This window comes from Bacillus rossius (genome assembly GCF_032445375.1).
Source record: "Bacillus rossius redtenbacheri isolate Brsri chromosome 9 unlocalized genomic scaffold, Brsri_v3 Brsri_v3_scf9_1, whole genome shotgun sequence".
NCBI lineage: Eukaryota > Metazoa > Arthropoda > Insecta > Phasmatodea > Bacillidae > Bacillus > Bacillus rossius.
In genome coordinates, this window is record NW_026962012.1 from 10,878,817 (window position 1) to 10,902,596 (window position 23,780).

The 23,780-nt window shown below is 41.4% G+C and overlaps 1 protein-coding gene across 1 annotated transcript; it reads right to left on the reverse strand.

Annotated features, from left to right (window-relative positions):
• Positions 1 to 3,180: 3,180 nt before the first annotated feature.
• On the reverse strand, positions 3,181 to 21,929 carry LOC134542618 (trypsin-1-like). The gene is made up of 6 exons (XM_063387018.1): positions 21,845 to 21,929; positions 20,920 to 20,964; positions 18,825 to 19,053; positions 13,008 to 13,114; positions 5,569 to 5,780; positions 3,181 to 3,398 (listed from the first exon to the last, which is right to left on the reverse strand). The coding sequence occupies exons 1-6, from the start codon at positions 21,891 to 21,893 to the stop codon at positions 3,240 to 3,242; spliced, it is 801 nt and encodes a 266-aa protein (XP_063243088.1). The 5' UTR covers positions 21,894 to 21,929; the 3' UTR covers positions 3,181 to 3,239.
• Between the last annotated feature and the right edge of the window lie 1,851 nt (positions 21,930 to 23,780).

Here is a 23,780-nt window from a genome sequence, read left to right on the forward strand (position 1 = left end):
AGTTCTCATATAGTAAAATTAATTCAGCAATTCAAACGAAACAATGAATAAAATTGCATCCCTCATTTTTTCACATAGAGACTGATTTCTCAGAAATAACCAGAAGCAATATGAGAACATCAGCAGAAGTCTCACCAGGAACAACCAGGAGTAACGAAAAAAAAAACCAACAGAAGCGTCACCATGAAGAACTTGTAAAAACCAACATAATATTGACAGGATTAATCAAAAGTACATGGAGAAAATAAAAAAAATAATGACAGGAATAGTCAGTAGCCCACAGAAAAAACTAACGCACGTTTTACTAAATCAAGTTGACGAAAATAAAAAATAAAATAAAAAATAAAATACAATTTTTTTTACAGATATCCATGCATTGTGCTAGACCTGTATCCTTGCTCAACAAATGAGAAGTTCACAAGCTGGGAGAATTTTTTGTAATATTTTTCTTTTTTAGTATTTTTTCTTTTTATTATTTTTTATAATGATTTAGTTGTTTTTTTCTGTGATTTTTCTGATGTTAAGGAAAACTTTATTTTGTTTTCTCCGTGTGCTCCTTATTAATATCTGCCAATATATTGTTGATTTTCTCCGAATGGTCCTGATTATTCGTGGCTAGACATCTGTTGATCTCCGAGTGTTTCTGGTTATTTGTGAGAAATCGATCTCTGCGTGAAATATTTTTTACTTAATGATTCATGAAATTTTATTCAGAGTTACATTTAATAAATGACTTTCTGCTACTAAATCAGCACTTACAATATTTTTATCAGGTGGAATTCAAACAAAAATATCATTACTCAGTCCAATAATATGTGATAGGACGGTTGAGAAACACTATAATACAAGACGAACTTCCTTCTCCTTGATGTCTAGCGAAGCCCTCCTTCTCTTGCGATAACGAGAGAGCATCCCGCATCTCACATTAAAAAAAAAATAATATTTTCTACTACGCAACACGTGGCGTCATCTGTTGTTGGAAAGCAGAACTACTTGCGACAAGTTTCTTGTAAGAGATAAATAACTCTCACTGATGAAAAATTAAAAAAAAAAATTATACTTAAATAATTGTTCCAGTTGAAAACTCTCAAATTTGCATCTAACATGGAACCTGGTTTGTTGTCTTCGGCTGAATCGGAAGGATGCCACTGTAGATTCTGCAGCAAGAATTTTGACCTGAGAAGGAATGCTAGACGTTACGAGAAATATGTGTTAACTACCTACTACGCAAAATGTTAAGCCGTAATCGGTGTAGCAGGTTGTTAACACCAATTGACAGATTAAAATTACACGGTAGATCACGTAAAGTCAAGCCCACTTACGGGATAGAGAACATTGATAAAGACATTATACTAAGGAAGAGTATCGAAAAAAATAGACTACCATGTTAGGCATAGCGGTATTGTATTTAATTCGTTGGACAGGAATTATGTCTAGTGATGATTTTCGTAGAGTGAATGATTAATAAACTCTACGAAAGGTACTGTGAAACAATATAAAATTTATTTTAAGCTTTAGTTATCTTTATTACTGTCAGAGAATCAAACCAAGGTGGAAAACCTGTGCCGCCAATCATTATTTTAGTAATTATATTTTTTAATGAATTTTGGAATTTTTCCCGAATTTCTAGCTACATAATTAAATATTTCCAAGATGGCTGAAATAAAGGCTTACTGGAGGCTGTTATATGTGGAACTTAAGTTACTTTTATAATTTTGAACATGATTTATTGAAATTATTATTTTTTTACATTAAATTAATTTTTGTCCTCACCCAAGGATCGAACCAAGGACAGGAAGTAATCAAACCAAGCAGAATATTAATTGCAAATTTATTTAATGAATTTTGGAATTCATCCCGAACTTCTAGGTCAATAAACACAAATTTCCCAGATAGCACCCAAATTTCAATATATGTGTGCCTCAATAAAAAATGATTACTGCACTCTCGTGGACAAAATTAAACTAACATATTGGTAGCGCACTCTAGCAGATCGTATGAGTAATACATGAGACTAGTGCTCCTTGCATCGATCTCTGAAAACAATATGGCGGACATGACGTCATACTAGTTAATGATATATACCTTGGTATTGGTGGTGGGGGTCAGTCTGCCAACAGCCGCCATGGGGAAAGGATCGGTCGCCATTTTTTTTTCATTTTTGACCTGACCAAATTCGAACCGAGGACGTAAGTGCCTTTTTAAAACATTTTTTATTAAAATTTGATTAATTAGTATTTTTATGAATTTGAAATTTTTTTTTTCAAAATTTCTAGCATAAAAATTATAGATTTTCAAGATTGTGGGCATACGAAAATTACAATGATATCATCATTCGAAATGGCGGAAAGTTCTGGAAAACAAAATGGCGGAATGTTCTAAAAAACAAAATGGTGGATCCAAGATGGCGGATCCAAAATGGTGGACCCAAAATGGCTGCCGGGTCAAACGTCAAGATCACGGTCAACCAAGATGGCCGCCGTGACAGAGCAATCGGTCATTGACCCCGACTCCTCGCTCCTCAGCCAGAAGCCAGTTCCCGGAGCTCCCTTTCTATACTAATATTGTATTCCAAAATCGTTTAGTGTAGCCGTTAAAGATTCCAGGTAAGTCGCTGTCCAGACTGTATGGATCCCTGAGGTCTTTCTCCAGCAAGTGACATCAAGCTGGGTAGATTCCTGACAATGCAGCCTGGTCTTGAACAGAAATGGTTTAGTCGCATGGAAAACCTTTTTCCTCACTCACGTAGTTATTGCTACCGATAGAATAGATTCTCGAACAGTATAAATTTTTTTCTAAAACGAATCTGTCGTTACCAGCTTTTTACTTCAAACATATCTCACTTATCCAAGAAGTCACTGTGTGTTAGTTATGGAAACAAATGAGATGCTTGTATCGATATCAAACTTCGTCCAACCCAGGACAATATAGTTTTCCCTTTGAAGGAAAAAAAGAAACCCACAATGTTTCTGTTGGTGTTCCGCCATAATTAAATGACCATAATGTTTTTTTTGTGTTTTTTTAACCCTCTCATTGCAACAGCGTGCGATGTAAATGAGGAATAACTATCCTGATGCCTGTTAACCCCAAGCATCTAAATAAAAGTTAATTCAAGTGTAACCATAACTGACAGAACTGTAACGTAGCCCTTCCCTGGATCAGAGCCAATAAAACAGTGGATTCAGATTCATGTTTTTAATGAAACACGCGAGTCATCACAGCAGAGGTCGGGGCGACGCCTAGGCTGTGTTGGCGGCGATCCAGTCGATGAAGGCGGACGCCCGCACGTAGACGGAGGGCGCCCCGGCGCTGCCGCACGGCACCAGCCCCCAGGACACCACGCCCACCAGCTCCCAGGCGCCGGCGTTCTTCTGCGCGAGCGGGCCGCCGGAGTCGCCCTGCGCACACGAGTGTGCACGATCATCCCGGAGGTGTGCGTGCTCGTCCAAGAGGCGTGCGTACTCATCCAAGAGATGCGCGTCCATAACGATAAGGGCTCGTCCATTAATCATGTGATGTTTTTTTAGCAAATTTTCAACCCCCCCTCCCCCCTAGTGATTTGTGGTGAGGTTTCAGACTACCCCCTCCCCCCCTCAATAAATCACGTGTATTTTTTGGTACAAAATATTTTTCAAAAATTCAGAATATTATCTTTAAATATAGGTATAATCTAATTTAATTCTGGAAAATTAAGCACAGTGATAAAAATGTCCAGACACACATTAAGGTTGCAGGTTTATTCTCACTAGCATAAAAATAATAAAGGAAATGCCTATATGTGATTTACGCATGTATTCGGCGCCAAAATCACAGTCTTACTGGCGACTGGCAAGCCGAGCTGGGTGGTTCATGTTGCGGCGGGTGGGGATATTGTTGCCCGGCTACGGCGAGTCAAGGTCACGCGTCGCTTTTCGGTTTAGTAGAAATTGCGCAAAAAAATAAATACACGTGATATCTCTTTACACCCCCCTCCCCCATTGTGATATTTCGTGATTTTTCCCGACACCCCCCCCCCCCTTTTTGATCCTCACGTGATTAATGGACGATCCCTAATTTATACAGTGGTGACATAATTCAAAATGTCGGGTGTGGTGTAAAACGTTTTTATTACTTTTTATTGAGAATTTTTTTAATATATTAATAAATTACTGGTTTACTCTCGCCTGAAATCGAACCAAGGACAGAAATCGTTTAAATAACTAAACATTTGAAGTAGGAAATTTTTAGAATATTTTTTGGAATTTTTTCGGAATTTCTAGCATTGAAATTACGGATTTTCAAGATGGTGGCCGTAACGAAACAAGCAACATTAATAGGATCCAATATGGCGGTCGTAACGTAAAGTGTAATGATGACAACGTACTCAACCAAGATGACGAGGCGTAACGAAATATGCAACATTTATATAATCCAAAATGGTGACCATAATGATAAGTGCAACAGTTGTTTTTAAGTAATATTTTATTAAATTTTTATTATTTAATTCGATTGATTAATTTTCTAATGATTTTTTAAAAAATTTCCCGATTTTCTAACATAAAAATTACGGGTTTTCAAGATGGCGGACATGACGTCATACTAGGTGACGATATATATACTTTGACATAAGTGGTGGGAGGAGTCAGTCTGCCAGTGGCTTCAGTGGAGGAAGGTTTGGTCACCATTTTTATTTATTTTTTGCCCTCACCGGGTTCGTACCGAGGACTCCGAGCCCCATGGTGTAAGTGTATATTTAATTTTTTAAAATAATTTTTTATTAAATTTTCATTATTTAATACATTATTTAATTTTTTAAAAATTTTAAATTTTTCCCGTATTTCTAACATAAAAATTACGGATTTTCAAGATGGCGGCCGTAACGGAATTTGCAAAAGTGACGTCATGATTCAAAATGGCGACCATGGTATCCTAATTTTCAAGGTCATGACCTCGGCGGCTTAAAGTGGCTAGTAGGACTTTTAAGCTGCTTTTAGGATTTTAATTTCTTTCTAAGGCAAAAAGTATTTTGAGGTTTTTCGAAATCCTAACTTTTGAATTAACAAATTTTTTGAGATTTTTTGGTGGAATGTTTTTCCAAAAAATGGAAGTTTTGGCGATTTTTTAGGAATTTTGGTTAAATTTTGGAAAATTTTAGCTAATTTTGAAGGTTAAAGGTCAATATCAAGTTCAAAGTCACGGCCATCCAAAATGGCCGCCATGACGTCACCATCCAAGATGGTGGACCGACAATCACAATCCACGCGCCGCGCCTGTTTCCGGAGCACCTTTTACATACTACTGTCGTTTATACTAGAGTGTTAACTGATGTATGACTTTTTAAGTCTTTAAAGAAAATATCCGACAGTAAATGGTCACCATGATTAATTTAAAACTTTGCCATATTAATGATAATTTACAAATATCAATTTAATTATACATATAAATTAATATTTGTTTGTTTCTCCCGTATGAGGTTCCTAAACCATTAATCAGATTGCTGTGAAACTTCGCACACGCGACCTTCGACAACACGAGGAAGGTCACTGCACAGTACTGTCACTAGCACACGGAAGAGCGAGTAGGACTCACGTTGCAGGCGCCTAGGCCGCCGGAGAGCGGGCCCGAACACACGTTGCTGGGGTCGAGCGGGTTCGCGATGCCCTGCGCCTGGCTGATGCCGGTGACGGCGCTGTAGCAGCTGGAGTAGGGCAGCACGGGCAGGGTGGCCGACTGCAGGATGGCCGGGTTGCTGGGCACCATCGTCAGGCTGATGCTGCCCCAGCCGGCCAGCACGGTCTCGCCTGCACCACACCACAGCTCCCTCAGCCGCCGGACCGGCTACCTTGTCGTAGCCAGGGCAGGACACAGTGCTCGCAAACACCTCACCCCATACCCCTAGGCGCCGCCTGCACCACACCACAGCTCCCTCAGCCGCCAGACCGGCTACCTTGTCGGAGCCAGGGCAGGACTCCGTGCTCGCAAACACCTCATCCCATCCCCCTAGGCGCCGCCTGCACCACACCACAGCTCCCTCAGCCGCCGGACCGGCTACCTTGTCGTAGCCAGGGCAGGACTCCGTGCTCGTGAACACCTCATCCCATCCCCCTAGGCACCGCCTGCACCACACGACAGCTCCCTCAGCCGCCAGACCGGCTACCTTGTCGTAGCCAGGGCAGGATACCGTGCTCGTGAACACCTCATCACATCCCCCTAGGTGCCGCCTGCACCACACCACAGCTCCCTCAGCCGCCAGACCGGCTACCTTGTCGTAGACAGGGCAGGACTCCGTGCTCCTGAACACCTCATCACTTCCCCCTAGGCGCCGCCTGCACCACACCACAGCTACCTCAGCCGCCAGAATGGCTACCTTGTCATAGCCAGTGCAGGACTCTGTGCTCGTGAACACCTCATCCCAACCCCCTAGGCGCCGCCTGCACCACACCACAGCTCCCTCAGCCGCCAGACCGGCTACCTTGTCGTAGACAGGGCAGGACTCCGTGCTCCTGAACACCTCATCACTTCCCCCTAGGCGCCGCCTGCACCACACCACAGCTACCTCAGCCGCCAGAATGGCTACCTTGTCATAGCCAGTGCAGGACTCTGTGCTCGTGAACACCTCATCCCAACCCCCTAGGCGCCGCCTGCACCACACCACAGCTCCCTCAGCCGCCAGACCGGCTACCTTGTCGTAGACAGGGCAGGACTCCGTGCTCCTGAACACCTCATCACTTCCCCCTAGGCGCCGCCTGCACCACACCACAGCTACCTCAGCCGCCAGAATGGCTACCTTGTCATAGCCAGTGCAGGACTCTGTGCTCGTGAACACCTCACCCCATCCCCCTAGGCGCCGCCTGCACCACACCACAGCTCCCTCAGCCGCCAACCGGCTACCTTGTCGCAGGCAGGGGAGGACTCCGTGCTCGTGAACACCTCATCACATCCCTCTAGGCGCCGCCTGCACCACACCACAGCTCCCTCAGCCGCCAGACCGGCTACCTTGTCGCAGCCAGGGCAGGACTCCGTGCTCGTTAACACCTCATCCCATCCCCCTAGGCGCCGCCTGCACCACACCACAGCTCCCTCAGCCGCCAGACCGGCTACCTTGTCGGAGCCAGGGCAGGACTCCGTGCTCGTTAACACCTCGTCCCATCCCCCTAGGCGCCGCCTGCACCACACCACAGCTCCCTCAGCCGCCAGACCGGCTACCTTGTCGGAGCCAGGGCAGGACTCCGTGCTCGTAAACACCTCATCCCATCCCCCTAGGCGCCGCCTGCACCACACCACAGCTCCCTAAGCCGCCGGACCGGCTACCTTGTCGCAGCCAGGGCAGGACTCCGTGCTAGTAAACACCTCATCCCATCCCCCTAGGCGCCGCCTGCACCACACCACAGCTCCCTCAGCCGCCAGACCGGCTACCTTGTCGTAGCCAGGGCAGGACTCCGTGCTCGTAAACACCTCATCCCATCCCCCTAGGCGCCGCCTGCACCACACCACAGCTCCCTCAGCCGCCGGACCGGCTACCTTGTCGCAACCAGGGCAGGACTCCGTGCTCGTAAACACCTCATCCCATCCCCCTAGGCGCCGCCTGCAGCACACCACAGCTCCCTCAGCCGCCAGACCGGCTACCTTGTCGTAGCCAGGGCAGGACTCCGTGCTCGTAAACACCTCACCCCATCCCCCTATGCGCCGCCTGCACCACACCACAGCTCCCTCAGCCGCCAGACCGGCTACCTTGTCGTAGCCAGGGCAGGACTCTGTGCTCGTAAACACCTCACCCCATCCCCCTAGGCGCCACCTGCACCACACCACAGCTCCCTCAGCCACCGGACCGGCTACCTTGTCGCAGCCAGGGCAGGACTCCGTGCTCGTAAACACCTCACCCCATCCCCCTATGCGCCGCCTGCACCACACCACAGCTCCCTCAGCCGCCAGACCGGCTACCTTGTCGCAGCCAGGGCAGGACTCCGTGCTCGTTAACACCTCATCACATCCCCCTAGGCGCCGCCTGCACCACACCACAGCTCCCTCAGCCGCCAGACCGGCTACCTTGTCGCAGCCAGGGCAGGACTCCGTGCTCGTAAACACCTCATCCCATCCCCCTAGGCGCCGCCTGCACCACACCACAGCTCCCTCAGCCGCCAGACCGGCTACCTTGTCGCAGCCAGGGCAGGACTCCGTGCTCTTAAACACCTCACCCCATCCCCCTAGGCGCCGCCTGCACCACACCACAGCTCCCTCAGCCGCCAGACCGGCTACCTTGTCGCAGGCAGGGCAGGACTCCGTGCTCGTAAACACCTCACCCCATCCCCCTAGGCGCCGCCTGCACCACACCACAGCTCCCTCAGCCGCCAGACCTGCTACCTTGTCGCAGCCAGGGCAGGACTCCGTGCTCGTAAACACCTCATCCCATCCCCCTAGGCGCCGCCTGCACCACACCACAGCTCCCTCAGCCGCCAGACCGGCTACCTTGTCGCAGGCAGGGCAGGACTCCGTGCTCGTAAACACCTCACCCCATCCCCCTAGGCGCCGCCTGCACCACACCACAGCTCCCTCAGCCGCCAGACCGGCTACCTTGTCGCAGCCAGGGCAGGACTCCGTGCTCGTAAACACCTCACCCCATCCCCCTAGGCGCCGCCTGCACCACACCACAGCTCCCTCAGCCGCCAGACCGGCTACCTTGTCGCAGCCAGGGCAGGACTCCGTGCTCGTAAACACCTCATCCCATCCCCCTAGGCGCCGCCTGCACCACACCACAGCTCCCTCAGCCGCCAGACCGGCTACCTTGTCGCAGCCAGGGCAGGACTCCGTGCTCGTAAACACCTCACCCCATCCCCCTAGGCGCCGCCTGCACCACACCACAGCTCCCTCAGCCGCCAGACCGGCTACCTTGTCGCAGCCAGGGCAGGACTCCGTGCTCGTAAACACCTCATCCCATCCCCCTAGGCGCCGCCTGCACCACACCACAGCTCCCTCAGCCGCAAGACCGGCTACCTTGTCGCAGCCAGGGCAGGACTCCGTGCTCGTAAACACCTCACCCCATCCCCTTAGGCGCCGCCTGCACCACACCACAGCTCCCTCAGCCGCCAGACCGGCTACCTTGTCGCAGCCAGGGCAGGACTCCGTGCTCGTAAACACCTCATCCCATCCCCCTAGGCGCCGCCTGCACCACACCACAGCTCCCTCAGCCGCCAGACCGGCTACCTTGTCGCAGCCAGGGCAGGACTCCATGCTCGTTAACACCTCACCCCATCCCCCTAGGCGCCGCCTGCACCACACCACAGCTCCCTCAGCCGCCAGACCGGCTACCTTGTCGCAGGCAGGGCAGGACTCCGTGCTCGTAAACACCTCACCCCATCCCCCTAGGCGCCGCCTGCACCACACCACAGCTCCCTCAGCCGCCAGACCGGCTACCTTGTCGCAGCCAGGGCAGGACTCCGTGCTCGTAAACACCTCATCCCATCCCCCTAGGCGCCGCCTGCACCACACCACAGCTCCCTCAGCCGCCAGACCGGCTACCTTGTCGCAGCCAGGGCAGGACTCCGTGCTCGTAAACACCTCATCCCATCCCCCTAGGCGCCGCCTGCACCACACCACAGCTCCCTCAGCCGCCAGACCGGCTACCTTGTCGCAGCCAGGGCAGGACTCCGTGCTCGTAAACACCTCACCCCATCCCCCTAGGCGCCGCCTGCACCACACCACAGCTCCCTCAGCCGCCAGACCGGCTACCTTGTCGCAGCCAGGGCAGGACTCCGTGCTCGTAAACACCTCACCCCATCCCCCTAGGCGCCGCCTGCACCACACCACAGCTCCCTCAGCCGCCAGACCGGCTACCTTGTCGCAGCCAGGGCAGGACTCCGTGCTCGTAAACACCTCACCCCATCCCCCTAGGCGCCGCCTGCACCACACCACAGCTCCCTCAGCCGCCAGACCGGCTACCTTGTCGCAGCCAGGGCAGGACTCCGTGCTCGTAAACACCTCACCCCATCCCCCTAGGCGCCACCTGCACCACACCACAGCTCCCTCAGCCACCGGACCGGCTACCTTGTCGCAGGCAGGGCAGGACTCCGTGCTCGTAAACACCTCACCCCATCCCCCTAGGCGCCACCTGCACCACACCACAGCTCCCTCAGCCACCGGACCGGCTACCTTGTCGCAGCCAGGGCAGGACTCCGTGCTCGTAAACACCTCACCCCATCCCCCTAGGCGCCGCCTGCACCACACCACAGCTCCCTCAGCCGCCAGACCGGCTACCTTGTCGTAGACAGGGCAGGACTCCGTGCTCGTAAACACCTCACCCCATCCCCCTAGGCGCCGCCTGCACCACACCACAGCTCCCTCAGCCGCCAGACCGGCTACCTTGTCGCAGCCAGGGCAGGACTCCGTGCTCGTTAACACCTCATCACATCCCCCTAGGCGCCGCCTGCACCACACCACAGCTCCCTCAGCCGCCAGACCGGCTACCTTGTCGTAGACAGGGCAGGACTCCGTGCTCGTAAACACCTCATCCCATCCCCCTAGGCGCCGCCTGCACCACACCACGGTGCCTAGTGCGGACATCATTTGAATACAGAACAACTATCAAATTATTCGCTATGTGAAGTAGCTAGGCTTCTGGGTTGTAGCCGTGTCCTTGGCGAATAATTCACCGACGTTTCGGTCGACATTGCAGTCGCCATCATCAGGGAGCAGTTACCTACTGTAGGCAGAAAGCCTATTTACTTCAGACAATGGCCGTGAGAGCCTGCGAACATTATTCGATATGTTTTGATCTTATCTGTGCCTCCTAAGTAATGTATTGAAATTCCAATTAATTTTTTATATGTAAAAAAAATAATTAAGTGTTACGAATATGAATTGCTTATATCTTATGCTACTTCAAAAAAAGTTTTTTTGGCAAGTTTTGATGTTCCCAAAAAAAAAAAAATTCATTCCAGATTGATTTCATGTGTTTTGTTAAGTGAACGATTTAAAATTATTTTAATTAATTCAATGATTGCAAAATGTGTACTTCAAAAAAAGTTTTTTTGGCAAGTTGGTGATATTCCCAAAAAAAATTCATTCCAGGTTGTTTTCATGTGTTTTGTTAAGTGAACGATTTAAAATTATTTTATATAATTCAATGATTGCAAAATGTAATAAAGGCTACTTTGTGGGCACAACACTTAAAAACTAGCAGGGTTAGAATGGAAATGATGTTCTTCACTTCTGTGTTAACTTTTGTATGACTTTTTAATTCTTTAAAGAGAATATCCGACAGTGAAGTACCAACATGATATATTTGAAATATTGCCATATTGATGACCAATTTACAAATATGAATTTAATTATATTAAAATTAATATTTGTTTGTTTCTCCCGTATTCGTTCCTAAACCATTAATCCGATTTCCATGAAACTTCTCACACGTGACCTTCGATAACACGAGGAAGATCATTGATGAGATAAGATTTCTAAAAAAAACACTCTCATCCCCCATTCCCACCCCTTCAAACAGATCTTTGACAATACTAGATGAAATTTTGATTATTTGAATTAAAAATAAGGGGATAATAACTGTCTATAACTGATTTCTAAAAAGGAGATGGGTAACTGTTTACAATAAATAGAAAAAATCACCCCATCACCCTTTTACACCCCCTAAAACCGAGTTTTTATAATTTTTGATGAAATTAAGCACACTTCGCGTTTAAATTAAGGGGAAATTACTGTCTTCAACTGATTTATAAAATATCGGGGATGTCAAAAAACCACCCTATCTCCCTTTCCTACCTTTGGTACTTCTTATTGAATTTGTTCACATAACATTCAAAATAAGAAAATAACGTTCAAAATCTAATTTAGAAAAATATGTGTAAGGTTACTTTCTACATGATATTTAGAAAAAATCCCATCCCCCTGTTGCATCTATTAAAGCATAATATTGGTACATGTAAATGAAGTTAAGAAAAATTAATGTTAAAAAATAAGAGAAAATTTACTGCTTTATCTGATTTAAAAACTACCCCCCCCCCCCCTTCACCCAAATCCTGCCCACATGAGGTTTCAGAAACCACCCCGTTACTCTTTCCTACCACTTAAAACAGGATAATGGTATTTATTTATGAAATTTTGCACACTTGGCATCAAAATAAAGAGGAAGATAACTGTCTATGTCTGATTAAACACCATTATTATTCCTCCTGTTTGTATGAGATTTCGAAAAACCACCCCTAATTCTCTCTATTGGTTATAAAGCATTATTATGGTACTTCGCTATGAAATTTAACAAACTCGACGTAAAAGTTAAGAAAAAATTAACTGTGTACATTTAATTAAAAGTTTACCCCATCAAATTATCTACATGAGATTTTGTAGACCACTCCCGTCTACCTTTCCCACCATTTAAAGTATAGTACTGGACTACTGGTACAACTTGATAACATCTTGCACAATTGACGTTCAAACAGAATAAAATTTATGGTATACATCTTATTTTCATTAAAAAGTTAATTAAATAAATTATATTTAAAAAACTACCTATCCCCCTTACCATCATCTTTTACGGGAAATTCTTAATACCTTAATGAAATGTTGCACATTTGATGTTAAAAATATGGACAACACTACTATCTAAATATTATTTAAACAAACAAGTTAATTGAATACATGAGATTTTGAAACACTGCTTTCTTCTCGTTTCTTCTCCACTCCCACTCCCCCTCCCCCTCCCCCTCCCCTTTCCCCCGCCTTGAATCATAATTTGACAAAATTTTGCACACTTGACGTTCACGAGGACAATTACTATTTACATCCGATTTGGAACAAAACTAAAAATAAAAATATTCTCTACTTGTGTTCATCCCGGGCAACACCGCGTACTTCAGCTTTGGTGAGATAAAAATTATTTTCATTAAAAAATTCAACATGTTTGATATAAATATTTAATTTGGCATCTCCACAAACCGAGGCGTCACTTAAAAGAAAAAGGCAAAGAGGTGTGGAAAATAATGAGGACAGGAATGACATAGTAACATAGACATTAAACCCACCTGTGTGTATTTTCCCAGCAGCTGGCAGGTTGATCGGTTGCACATACTGGTTGAATGTAAAAGAAGAAGCCAGCTTCAGCAGCGCGATGTCAAACGGTCCCACACTCCTGCAGCAGTACAGTCAACATTCACACTTGGAAATATTTTCTTAGATGCTGTGCGATTCAGTTATTCATACATTAATACTGTTTATCGTCAACTTATATCAGTACAAATTAATAAGGTTTTTTGCTTCAATAAATATTCAATAAATTAATCATTTTTTACAACCAACTGTTCTTGTACACATGCATCAACGAGAAAATTTATACAATATATTAGCAGATATATTATTTTTAACACTTTCGATAAAGGATATTATATTTGGTATACATATGTATGATGTCAGTAACGATACACTATTGAACAATATCTAACATGAATTTATTTTACATCAGAGCTTTATGCCGCCGGAACTGCAGTAGATTAGTGCTAAGATTATTCATTCCCCTTCCGCCGACAGGGCCCAATTTAAAAACCGGTCGCAAGCTGGAAACAGCGGATGTTGCCACGAGTCAGTGGGTTTTATCGAGGTGGTCCCGTTTCTTTTTGACTTGCTTTCCATCTCTGCTCCGTGCCCCATTTCATTCCATCCTGTCCACTCCCTGGACAGCAGACAGCTGTGTTCCCCGGGCAAGGCAACTGGCTGCAGGCTGTTCCAACATCCGTGTCCGCCAGTAGCGGATCAAGAGGGGGGGCTAAGGGGCTCAAGCCAACACCTACTAGAATACAAGGCCTGAGCCAACACCTACTAGAATACAAGGCCTGAGCGCTGGGGAATGTTGAAGGCGTGACGTCACGCACAGTAGGCCGACCCTTGCCCTGCTACCTGAACGAGCGAGGCAGTCAGTCATCTTGTACCTGCCTTGACGCGTTATCGTGTTGTGATTTCTGAGCAGTCGGCAGTTTGCGTATAGTGTTGGTGGTTTCACGTACACGTTGAAATGACATTATATTTTAAAATGTACAAGTGCTGTGTTCCGAATTGCAGAGAAAATTATACCAACGGGCCAACAGTGCGCGTTTTTAAATTTCCTCAAGATGAAGACACTAACATGAAATGGCTTTTAGCTATTCCAAGGGAAAATTTAGAAGCAAGTCTACGGTCATGAGTAAGAATTTATCTTTATTTTCGAAAGAAGCACTACTTTTATGTTAACGTCCATTTTTATTTTAAAAGATAACTGATTATTCTGTAGATACGTAGTTCTTTAAACTTTTAAGCCCGCGCAAAATAAGATATATAGCAGAATTCAATTTCCCCCCTTCCCTTTTTTTCAATATTAGCTCTAACTACATATAAGTATAATGCGGAATATTCCAATGTTTGTTTCAGTACCTCTCATTTATAGTTTTACTATACACTGTAATCATGCGTTAACATTCGAGTATATTATAGAAACACAAGGTGGATCATTCACATAAACAAGCATTCCGAAACGTAAATATTCGTTTTTGAATTGTTTAAGCTCACATATGTTTTTAAGTTTTAAAATGTTGATATTGCCTGGTAAACCTGTAATACAAAATTTGACATTGCGCTAAAAATATTTGCTGCTAAATTTTAAGGTTAGGCACTAATAATAATAATAATAATAATAATAATAATGTTAAAAATTACAAGTACTATTACACTACCTACATGATACTAAGAATTTTTTTTCAATGGCGAAAAGGCACTGCCGTTAATCCAGATGTAATCAGTCTGCATTTATTAATACGTACATTTAGATAAAATTTATTGAAAGTAAAATTAATTTATTCAACTCTCTGCTTCTCCAACTGGATGCTTTTGTGTTTAAAACTAAATTGATATTTTAATCATTTTTTTTTGCTATGAAATGCATAACATCATATAAACTGTTCATTGTTAAAATTTGATGACTAAAATTACATTTTCATACGAGTTAAAAAAAAAGTTGAGACATATATTTGCAATAGTATGAAATATTTTAATTCAAAAACATTGAAAGAACGTTGTTATCAATAATTCAATTTAGATAATCATCAGAATACAGAAATATAAGTTAGAAATGTGTTTACTGTCATTTGGGGAAATATCAATTTAAGTTTTTTTTGTAGAAAAAATATATGTTAGCCTACGGTTAGTTCCATAATATTTGCGAACTGAGACATTTAATGCGGAATTAAGTTGCTGTGTTTGTCAACAACAATTAAAGATACAATATTTTTTTCACTAACCTATACCTTCTTGAAGACGTACACATTTTGTGCGTTATTGTTTACCTCATTTAAAACTTATAAAATATTATTTTGTTTATTAAAACTATTTAGAAAGTATAAAATAATCCCAACTAGAAAATTTTTTAAAATATGAAATGTCATCCAAATTATTTTAACAAAATTAATTTAATTGGGCACAGGTACATACACTGGCTTAAATTTGGTCAGGAGATACGATAATTTAGAAATTGTGTTTGCATAATGTTTTCCTTGTGTTATGAATACATGAAAAATAACCATGACACTAGTTGGACTTTCATGTCAAATCATCATTGATATTGTTAATATAATAAACGCACTTGCCATACAGTTAATATATTAGTGTCTACATTTTGTTTTCTACTAGTTCAATGGAAGCTATTAAAATCATACTTAGATGTTACAGGGATTTGAACTCAAGATTTAATATCTTTATTATTTTATTACATTTTAAGGACCCAAAGTAACGTATTTTTGTAAGTTTGCAATTGCATTCGTTCTTTGAATTATTCTTGCAATGGGGGAAGATGGATTAAAAACATTTTTATGGACATACGCCAAACCAGCAATGGCGTAATCCCATAAAGATATTTTAATTGCAATTGCATTGTTGTATCTATTGACAGTATTTTCACACCCTTCTACGTATTTCGCAAAGTATTTTTTTTTGTCGCTAACAACCATTTTTGTTTTGCCACATTAGCACTGTCAGGTGATTATGTTGCAACTGTCAAAGTTTAAAGTTACGTATTTTAAAAGACATAATGTCTTACCTTATCTACCATATAATTAAAGCATTGTGGTCAAAAAATAATCTGATTTCATTTTAAAAGATGGCTTTTGTTGTGTATATCATGTAATTTTGATGTAAATTATGGTGCAAAAAGTGGCAAAATGTAATATTGAAATTACTTTAAAAAATTTAAATAAATACTTGAGAAGAATAAATTATCATTTTCAATGGTGAATTAGAATGCAGATCACTTTAATGTTAATAATAACTTTTTTCTGGACATTCCTAGCTACTTTGATATGTCCTACTTGGATAAGATTGTCAGAATAATTGCGGATTACCTTAAACAGTTCGAAGAATATGTTTTCAGATCGTTACCAAACAAAAATAAATTATTACAATGTAAGATTTTTTAACTTCGTGGCATGCAATATTTTTTTTTGTTAATTTATTTGAACGTTCCACTAGTTTAAATGTGTATTAAATGGAGTCATTGATTTTTAAAAATAGCATTGTTTTTATTAAATTACTAAATCATCAAAGAACTGTAATTAAAAATCTTTTTATTCATAGTGCCAATAAATGTAATTATTTATGTGTTGATACTTAGATTTACGAATATATAGGTACGTAAAAATTCTAACTTGTATTTATGTTGTATAGGTATGAGCAATACTGTTATTTTAATTTCTTAAAATTTACTTTCATAAAAGAAAACTCTTTGTGTAAATAAATTCTTTATACCTTGTTTAAATTGAAGTTATTAACACAAAAACGCATTTCAAAAATAAGTTATATGTGTTAAAAGAAAATAAACTTCTTGTACGGTGTTTCATGCTGTAACTGTTTTCATAGGAACTGTGAGACTTTCTAGATGAAACATTTTGTTAATTTCTTACTCTGCAAAAAGCAAACACTTGATACAAAAACCTAAAATCCTTCTGTGTAACTTTGCCGAGCTCTTGTAACGGCCAGCACTGCCGTCTGAAGGTGGCCTCGGCGGGGGAAGGATGGCCTACTGTTGATGACGTCACACGGGTGCGCGCAGGCCTGAAGTCTAGTAGGTGTTGCTCAAGCCCCCTCCAAAAGCATCTGGATCCACTATTGGTTAAGTGTTTGCCTTGATAAAGCCTAGCCTCAGCTGGGTCAAGCCCCTCCCAAATCAAAATCCTGGATCCGCCACTGGTGTCCGCCTAGGGTTGTCCCCGTCGCGTCGGCCTGAATTGTGGCCTATACTTATTTGTTAGATCTTGCTGACAAGTCAGATATCATTCTAAACAGTTAAATAAAAGCACAGAACCGAAGTGTGTGCGCGGAGTCCTCGCGCGAGAGAATATGAAACTTCTTGATTATTAGGTACAGATAGATTATTTACATTTTGAATCACACTATTCACATAAAAATGAATGACACTTATAAAGTTAACTGCAATAATCAACAGCTCTTTTCCACGCGAATAAATACTTTCAATGAAATAAAAGAAATCGTAAATCGTTAGCCGTTATTAAAATTGAGGAGCAGACAAACACAAGAAGCGTTACGAGAATTTCGTAGCATCACTGCTTCGTCATTTCTACCTCTCCCCTGCCGTCTCCCCTCCCGACCGTTGAAACTAGCATATAGCATGCCACGCTACGTACCTATTCCATTCGATCGCTAGCGCATGCGTTGGAGTGGCGACACCACTGACACTCTCTCCTCCTCTCACGATTCCCCCACCACATACCTAACTATTCCCCTCGTGCTGTCGGAATTTCCGTAACGCTCGAAAATTGTAGCCCCCTCAGCAAAGAAGGTTCACTTCAAAAACAAACCTGTATCTCTTTAAAATAAGGTCTAATTCAAAAAACACTCTTGTGCTTTTAATAGATAGTGTTTTAGAATGCTATCAGGTAACAAATTTACTGAAAAATGTTTTTGGAAATATAAATCTTGAAATAGTTATTTACATAAGATTAAATCCTTTAAATATACACACGATTTTAATTAAAATAATTTTTTAAAAATAAAAACACAATTAACCTAATGAAACAATTAAATAAATATGTTTTATATCATCCTCAAATGTTTCACACCATTATTATACATCATTAACAAATTAGCCTTACATTTTTAGCTACATTAAAACAATCTTTGTAAATATGCAAACCATAGTATGGTTATAATTATTCCCCTCGAACCACTATGAAATACTTAAAAAAAAAATTAAAATATTTTGGCTGGTTTTGATATAGGTAATGGTTAAATTTTTTACCTTGTGAGGCTTTAAACCCCCCCAAAGGTTGGGCCTCAACTTAAATATTGGGTGTAGACCAGCTGTAATCTCACAAAAAAAGTCGACCAATTAAACGCGCTGTCTACACCCACGCAAACAAGCAGAGTAAAACAAACATTAGCGGAGAATTATATGAGAATAATTCGCCAACGTTATGCCCTACAGGGAGTTTTCAAACAACTTACAATGGCTTGTTCTTGGATTCCGACTGCGATACCTTACGTGAGGCGGGGCACACGCCTCACTTGGGAGGAAAATGAAGGCTAGAATCGCCTTACATAGCATCCGTACAATGGCGTAGCTAAGGTGACTGGCGCCCCTGGCGAGACTTAAAAATGGCGCCCCCTCTTGAATTAAAACAGAGGGGGTAGCGTTCATTAACAGCGAAACCGTCGCGGCAGCGGCCCCCCCCCCCCCCCCTGATCCGGCGCCCCTGGCGGGGGCCATCCCTGCCACCCGCCTGCTACGCCACTGCATCCGTATTAAGCTCTACCTGCAGAAAGTACATAAAAGCTCTGGCACAGATGTACGCAGCTGCGGTACTGACCCATTGTCGACGTACTGCGCGTGGCGGATGGACTTGGACACGCGCACGCTCTGCTCCGTGCCCTCGTTGACCCGCAGGTTGTAGTCGCCCGCCACGGCGTTGATGTTGTTGGCGACGAGGCAGTGCGCCGCCGTCAGCACCCAGCCGCCGCTGATGATGCTGCCGCCGCAGAAGTGGTTGTTGCTGAACAGCAGCTGGCGCCGCAGCGACACGATGTACGGGTTCTGTCCTGCACCACCCCCGCTCCTTATTCCCTGGGACTAGCTGACCGACTTACCACTTTATTTATTGAAACTGCAACGATCAAATATCGAACCAAGAACAGGAACTGAACGGATCGATCAGTAAAATTGATTGCAAATTTATTTAATGAATTTTGGAAATTTTCCCGAATTTCTAGCTAAATATTTACACAATTCCAAGATGGTGTCCAAATGTCAAGATGGCGGGTGCCACAGTAATAATAAATTATTGCTGCACTCTAGCGGGTAACATTTAAACTAACGTGATGGCGGCGTTCTCTAGTAGTCAAAAAAATAAATATGTTGGTCTCCAGCAGAAGAAAACAAGATGGCGGACGTGACATCATACTAGCTGATGATATATCTTGGCATTAATGGTGGGAGGTCAGTCTGTCGGCGGCTATTGTGGAGGAAGGAGCTGTCAACAATTTTTTATTTTTGCTCTTACTGGGTTCGAACCGAGGACTTCAAAGCATAAGTTAATTTTAAAAAAATTATTTCATAAAATTTTAGTTAATTATTGTTTTATAATTTTTGAAATTTTTCCCGATTTTTTAGCATAAAATTACAGTTATTCAAGATGTTATTGTAACGAAAAGTGCAACATTCAAGAGTCCAATATAGTGGACTTAATGTAAAGTGTAACAATGATGTCATAGTCATCCAAGATGGCGGGCATTACGAAACATGCAAAATTTCTAGAATTAAGATGGTGGGTGTAACAATATGTGCAACAGTGATTTTTAAGTAATATTATATTTATTTTTTTATTATTTTTTTTATAAATTTAATTTTTTTCCTGAATTTCTAACATTAACATTATGTATTTTCAAGATATTGGACATGATGTCATACTAACTGACTATATATATACATTGACATAAGTGGTGTTAGGTCAGTCTTCTGGCAGCTTCTGTGAATGAAGACTCGGTTGCCATTTTTTTTTGCCTTCGCCAGGTTCGAACCAAGGACTCCGAGCTCCATGGCATAAGTGTAGGCTTTTTATATAAATGTTAAAATATTTTAATTATTTTTTTTATTGAATTCGATCAATTAATTTATTTTAGGAATTTTAAAATTTTTCCCGTTTTTCTAACTGAAAAATTACTGATTTTCAAGATGGCGACCGTAACGGAAATTTCAACGGTGACGTTGTAATCCTAGATGACGTCAGAGGCTTATCGGAGGCTGTAGACATTGATGCTTAAGCCTCATTTAAGAATTTGTCTTTTTTCTAAGGCAAAAAGTATTTTGAGGTTTTCGAAATCCTAATTGTTGAATTATTAAATTTTATGAGAATTTTTGGTGGAATTTGTTTCTAAAAAAACTGAAATTTTGGCGGATTTTAGCGAATTTTGGGCAAATTTTGGCATATTTTGAAGGTCAATGTCAAAGGTCATCCAAGTTGGCCACCGTGACGTCACAATCAAAGATGGCGGTCTGCACCACAGTACCACCGCCTGGCGCCTGTCCCAGGTCCGTCATTTACATACTACTTATATAAAAATTTTGCTGGAGTCACACCATGGTAACGGCTACAGTGGGTAGTATTTCTTCGAAATCTACCTAAAAAAAAAAATGCTAACTCACTGATGAATGCCTGAAAATTACTTCAAAATTAGGTTTATTTAAATGGCTTTTCTGGCTTGCTCAACACATGAATGGCGGTTAAGCTATTTGTTTTATGAATTAAATGTAAATAGTATGTTAGCGGAATCCTTAATTATTCCGCGATTATCAGTATTAGGACATTTACTAAGTTTATACAAATAAAACCATTTAAATTGTTCAACTCACTGTGAAAATAACAGTTTTTTATGTGAGTACTTGTTAAAATAATTTACGATACTCACCCTTAACAGCATTCTCCCCGCCCACCACTCGCGGGGCTGGGTTTCCTGGGAACAACAAGCAAATATCTCAACACAGGATAAGTCAGTATGGCGGAGTGTGTATTCAAGATAATCTGAACATTCTAGAATATAATATATATGCGTACAGTCGTTAATGTAAGAAACTGCATGAAACTCTATTTAGGATTATCTTGTCTGGCACCTGTTCCATCTAAGTGCAAGCACATGTGATATCGTGTTTTAGCTGCTTCTTTGTTGAAATCGAAGGCTAAGCCATTATTTAAAAAGCTATTCTTATGTATAAAGTTACTTTCCCCATTTGTAACAAACTTTATAAGTGCTTACATTACCTCATTTATTTCTCAATAAACACTTACATTCTGTAAAATTCTTAATATTCCTATATGAATGACATACTAATCTGTGGAGTATACAGAAGGATTGTCTAATGGGTCACATATTGCAGCTATTCAATTTTTGCCTATTTTACGACTAGTATTAAATATTTTTAAAAAAATTAGACAGTTTAAACTTACAAATAACGCTGAATGCCCAGGCAAATCGAAGTGAAAAATAAAACATAACTGCCAATTAAAGTAGACGCGCGTACCAGCAGGGTTGCTACAGAATAGTCAGCCTCTGTGAATATTTGTAAACTTATGTGAGAAGGAACTGTGTTACTTTTTAATTTAGATGAAAAACTACAACAAAAATTGGTGTAAAAGATTTTATATGATAGCACCACGAATTTCCTGCATTTAATGGTTAAGTAACAGAAATAATAAAAATTTATAGGACACATTTTAAAATATATTTTAATAAGTAATGAATGATCACCAAACAAATAATTGTAATGGTTAAGCTTTAAAATTGCATAACTATGCAAATACTTTGTTACGGGCTAAATATTGGATGGGCTACAAACCCCAGGCACACGCTACAAGCAGCGACAGAGCGACAGCAACCTTCATCATCTTGAGTGTGCGACTTGATTCTCAAGAGGGGCCAATTTATACTGCGTGTGTTCACTCAAGATTGCAAGATGTTATCTTTGAGACTGATAACTTTAGGACGAGCTGTCGCTAACAGAAAGTGTCTTTGTTCATTAGCGGCGCAGGGAATCCCCCTAGAATGCCTCGCTACAAAGCTTAACCTAACAGTATGTGTTCGAAATAACATATTCCTAAGTTGTACAGAATATAATTTTCGCTGCAAGATAGTTCATCAAAACTTTCCTTTGGCAATGAAGTGTGTCTAGCACTATGCAACTATGAGCACCGCTACTGCAAGACGAAAATAGTGGAAGTAGGTTTTAGATCCACTTAATTAATAAGCATTGGAATGGTTTTAAAAGGTAATTAAATGTTAAAAATGCGTGCCAGAGAGTTTTAACTTGGAAGTCCAGTCATAAGTACAAGATAGGCTATGTTATTTAAGGATATTTGATACAATCGCAACTTCATTAGAAATAAAGTGTTCAAAGATAAAATTTACTATCCAACTTATTAGTTTATTCCTAGTTTGCTTAGTATTACTCAAATACAATCCCCAAATTGTTTACCTGTCTCCTCTTATTCAAAAATGAATGCCAATGTAAAACTTCAGAATGAAGTAAATATGCCAATATCCATTTACCAATCAAAACTAACTAAACGCGTTTTTTTTTACCGCAGATATGAATTACAAAAAAATAATCAAATGAACTTATATTTATATTGAGTTTAAATTTATTTTTCCAATACTCATTTAAGGATTACATTTAATTTTTAATTGTTAAATAATATTAATCTCTGTTAAAAATAAGAGGTGATATTTCGGAGAAACGTGGATTTAGAAAAGGTAGCTGAAAGTATGTATATTTATCCATTCCAATATCTTAAATTAATTTTGATTTAATGAGAAAATAATTTTTTCGTAAAAATTATATTAAAAATATATTCCTTTTAAAAAGTAGAACACCAGCAAATTGTAAAAAAGTGTTTGTAGAATTTGCATGTTTATAAATCATACCACATAACTAACAACCAAGCTGATTAGCTTCAGATATCCGAATTTCATAATAAAAAACTGACGGCATTTTCACCCTTTTTGCGGTGAAATATGGAAATATTTCAAAGGTTAAAAACATGATATTAAATCATAATTTTGTACGCTACTATTGTTCATATTAATTTGCTTGGATATATGATTTATTACTATAACAACTAACGTGACCCCGTTTCACTGCTTTTGGGGTCGAATATCGAAAAAATGTAATTAATTATTTACACTATTTATGTTCAGATTCTTACATCCTTCTTTGTTTGCTATGGAATATGAATTTCGTATGATAAAACATAACTTATTCCCTTTTCACAACCCTAAAAGACGAAATCCGGAAAACTTAAAAAAAATACAATTAGTAAATTTATATGCTTAATGCTCATTCTCAATTTCTAACCCTTAGATGTAGTAGATTCAGAAATAAGCTTTTTACTTTAAACCAAACTTAACCAATTTACACCCTTTAGGGGCAGAATCCTGCAAATGATTTAAATAATAATTCATAAGTTTATTATTTTACATCTTAATTATTTTCGAGGATACGATTTTTTAAAAAAAACCTGTTTCCCCTCACCACCCCCCCCCCCCCCCACAATTAAATGCCGGATTTTAATAAACGCAAAAAATAAGAAATATGTAACTATAGATGTAAGTTTTCTTAGAATATTTCTTCTTATTCTCATCGAATATGAAGTGTTTTTTTTTAACAAACCTATTCGCAAACTGATAAAATTGAGGTTGTTCATTTTCATATGTTTATTATTGCTACTATAATAATTTATTGTTCTTAATTTATTTCAGAAATATAATTATTATCT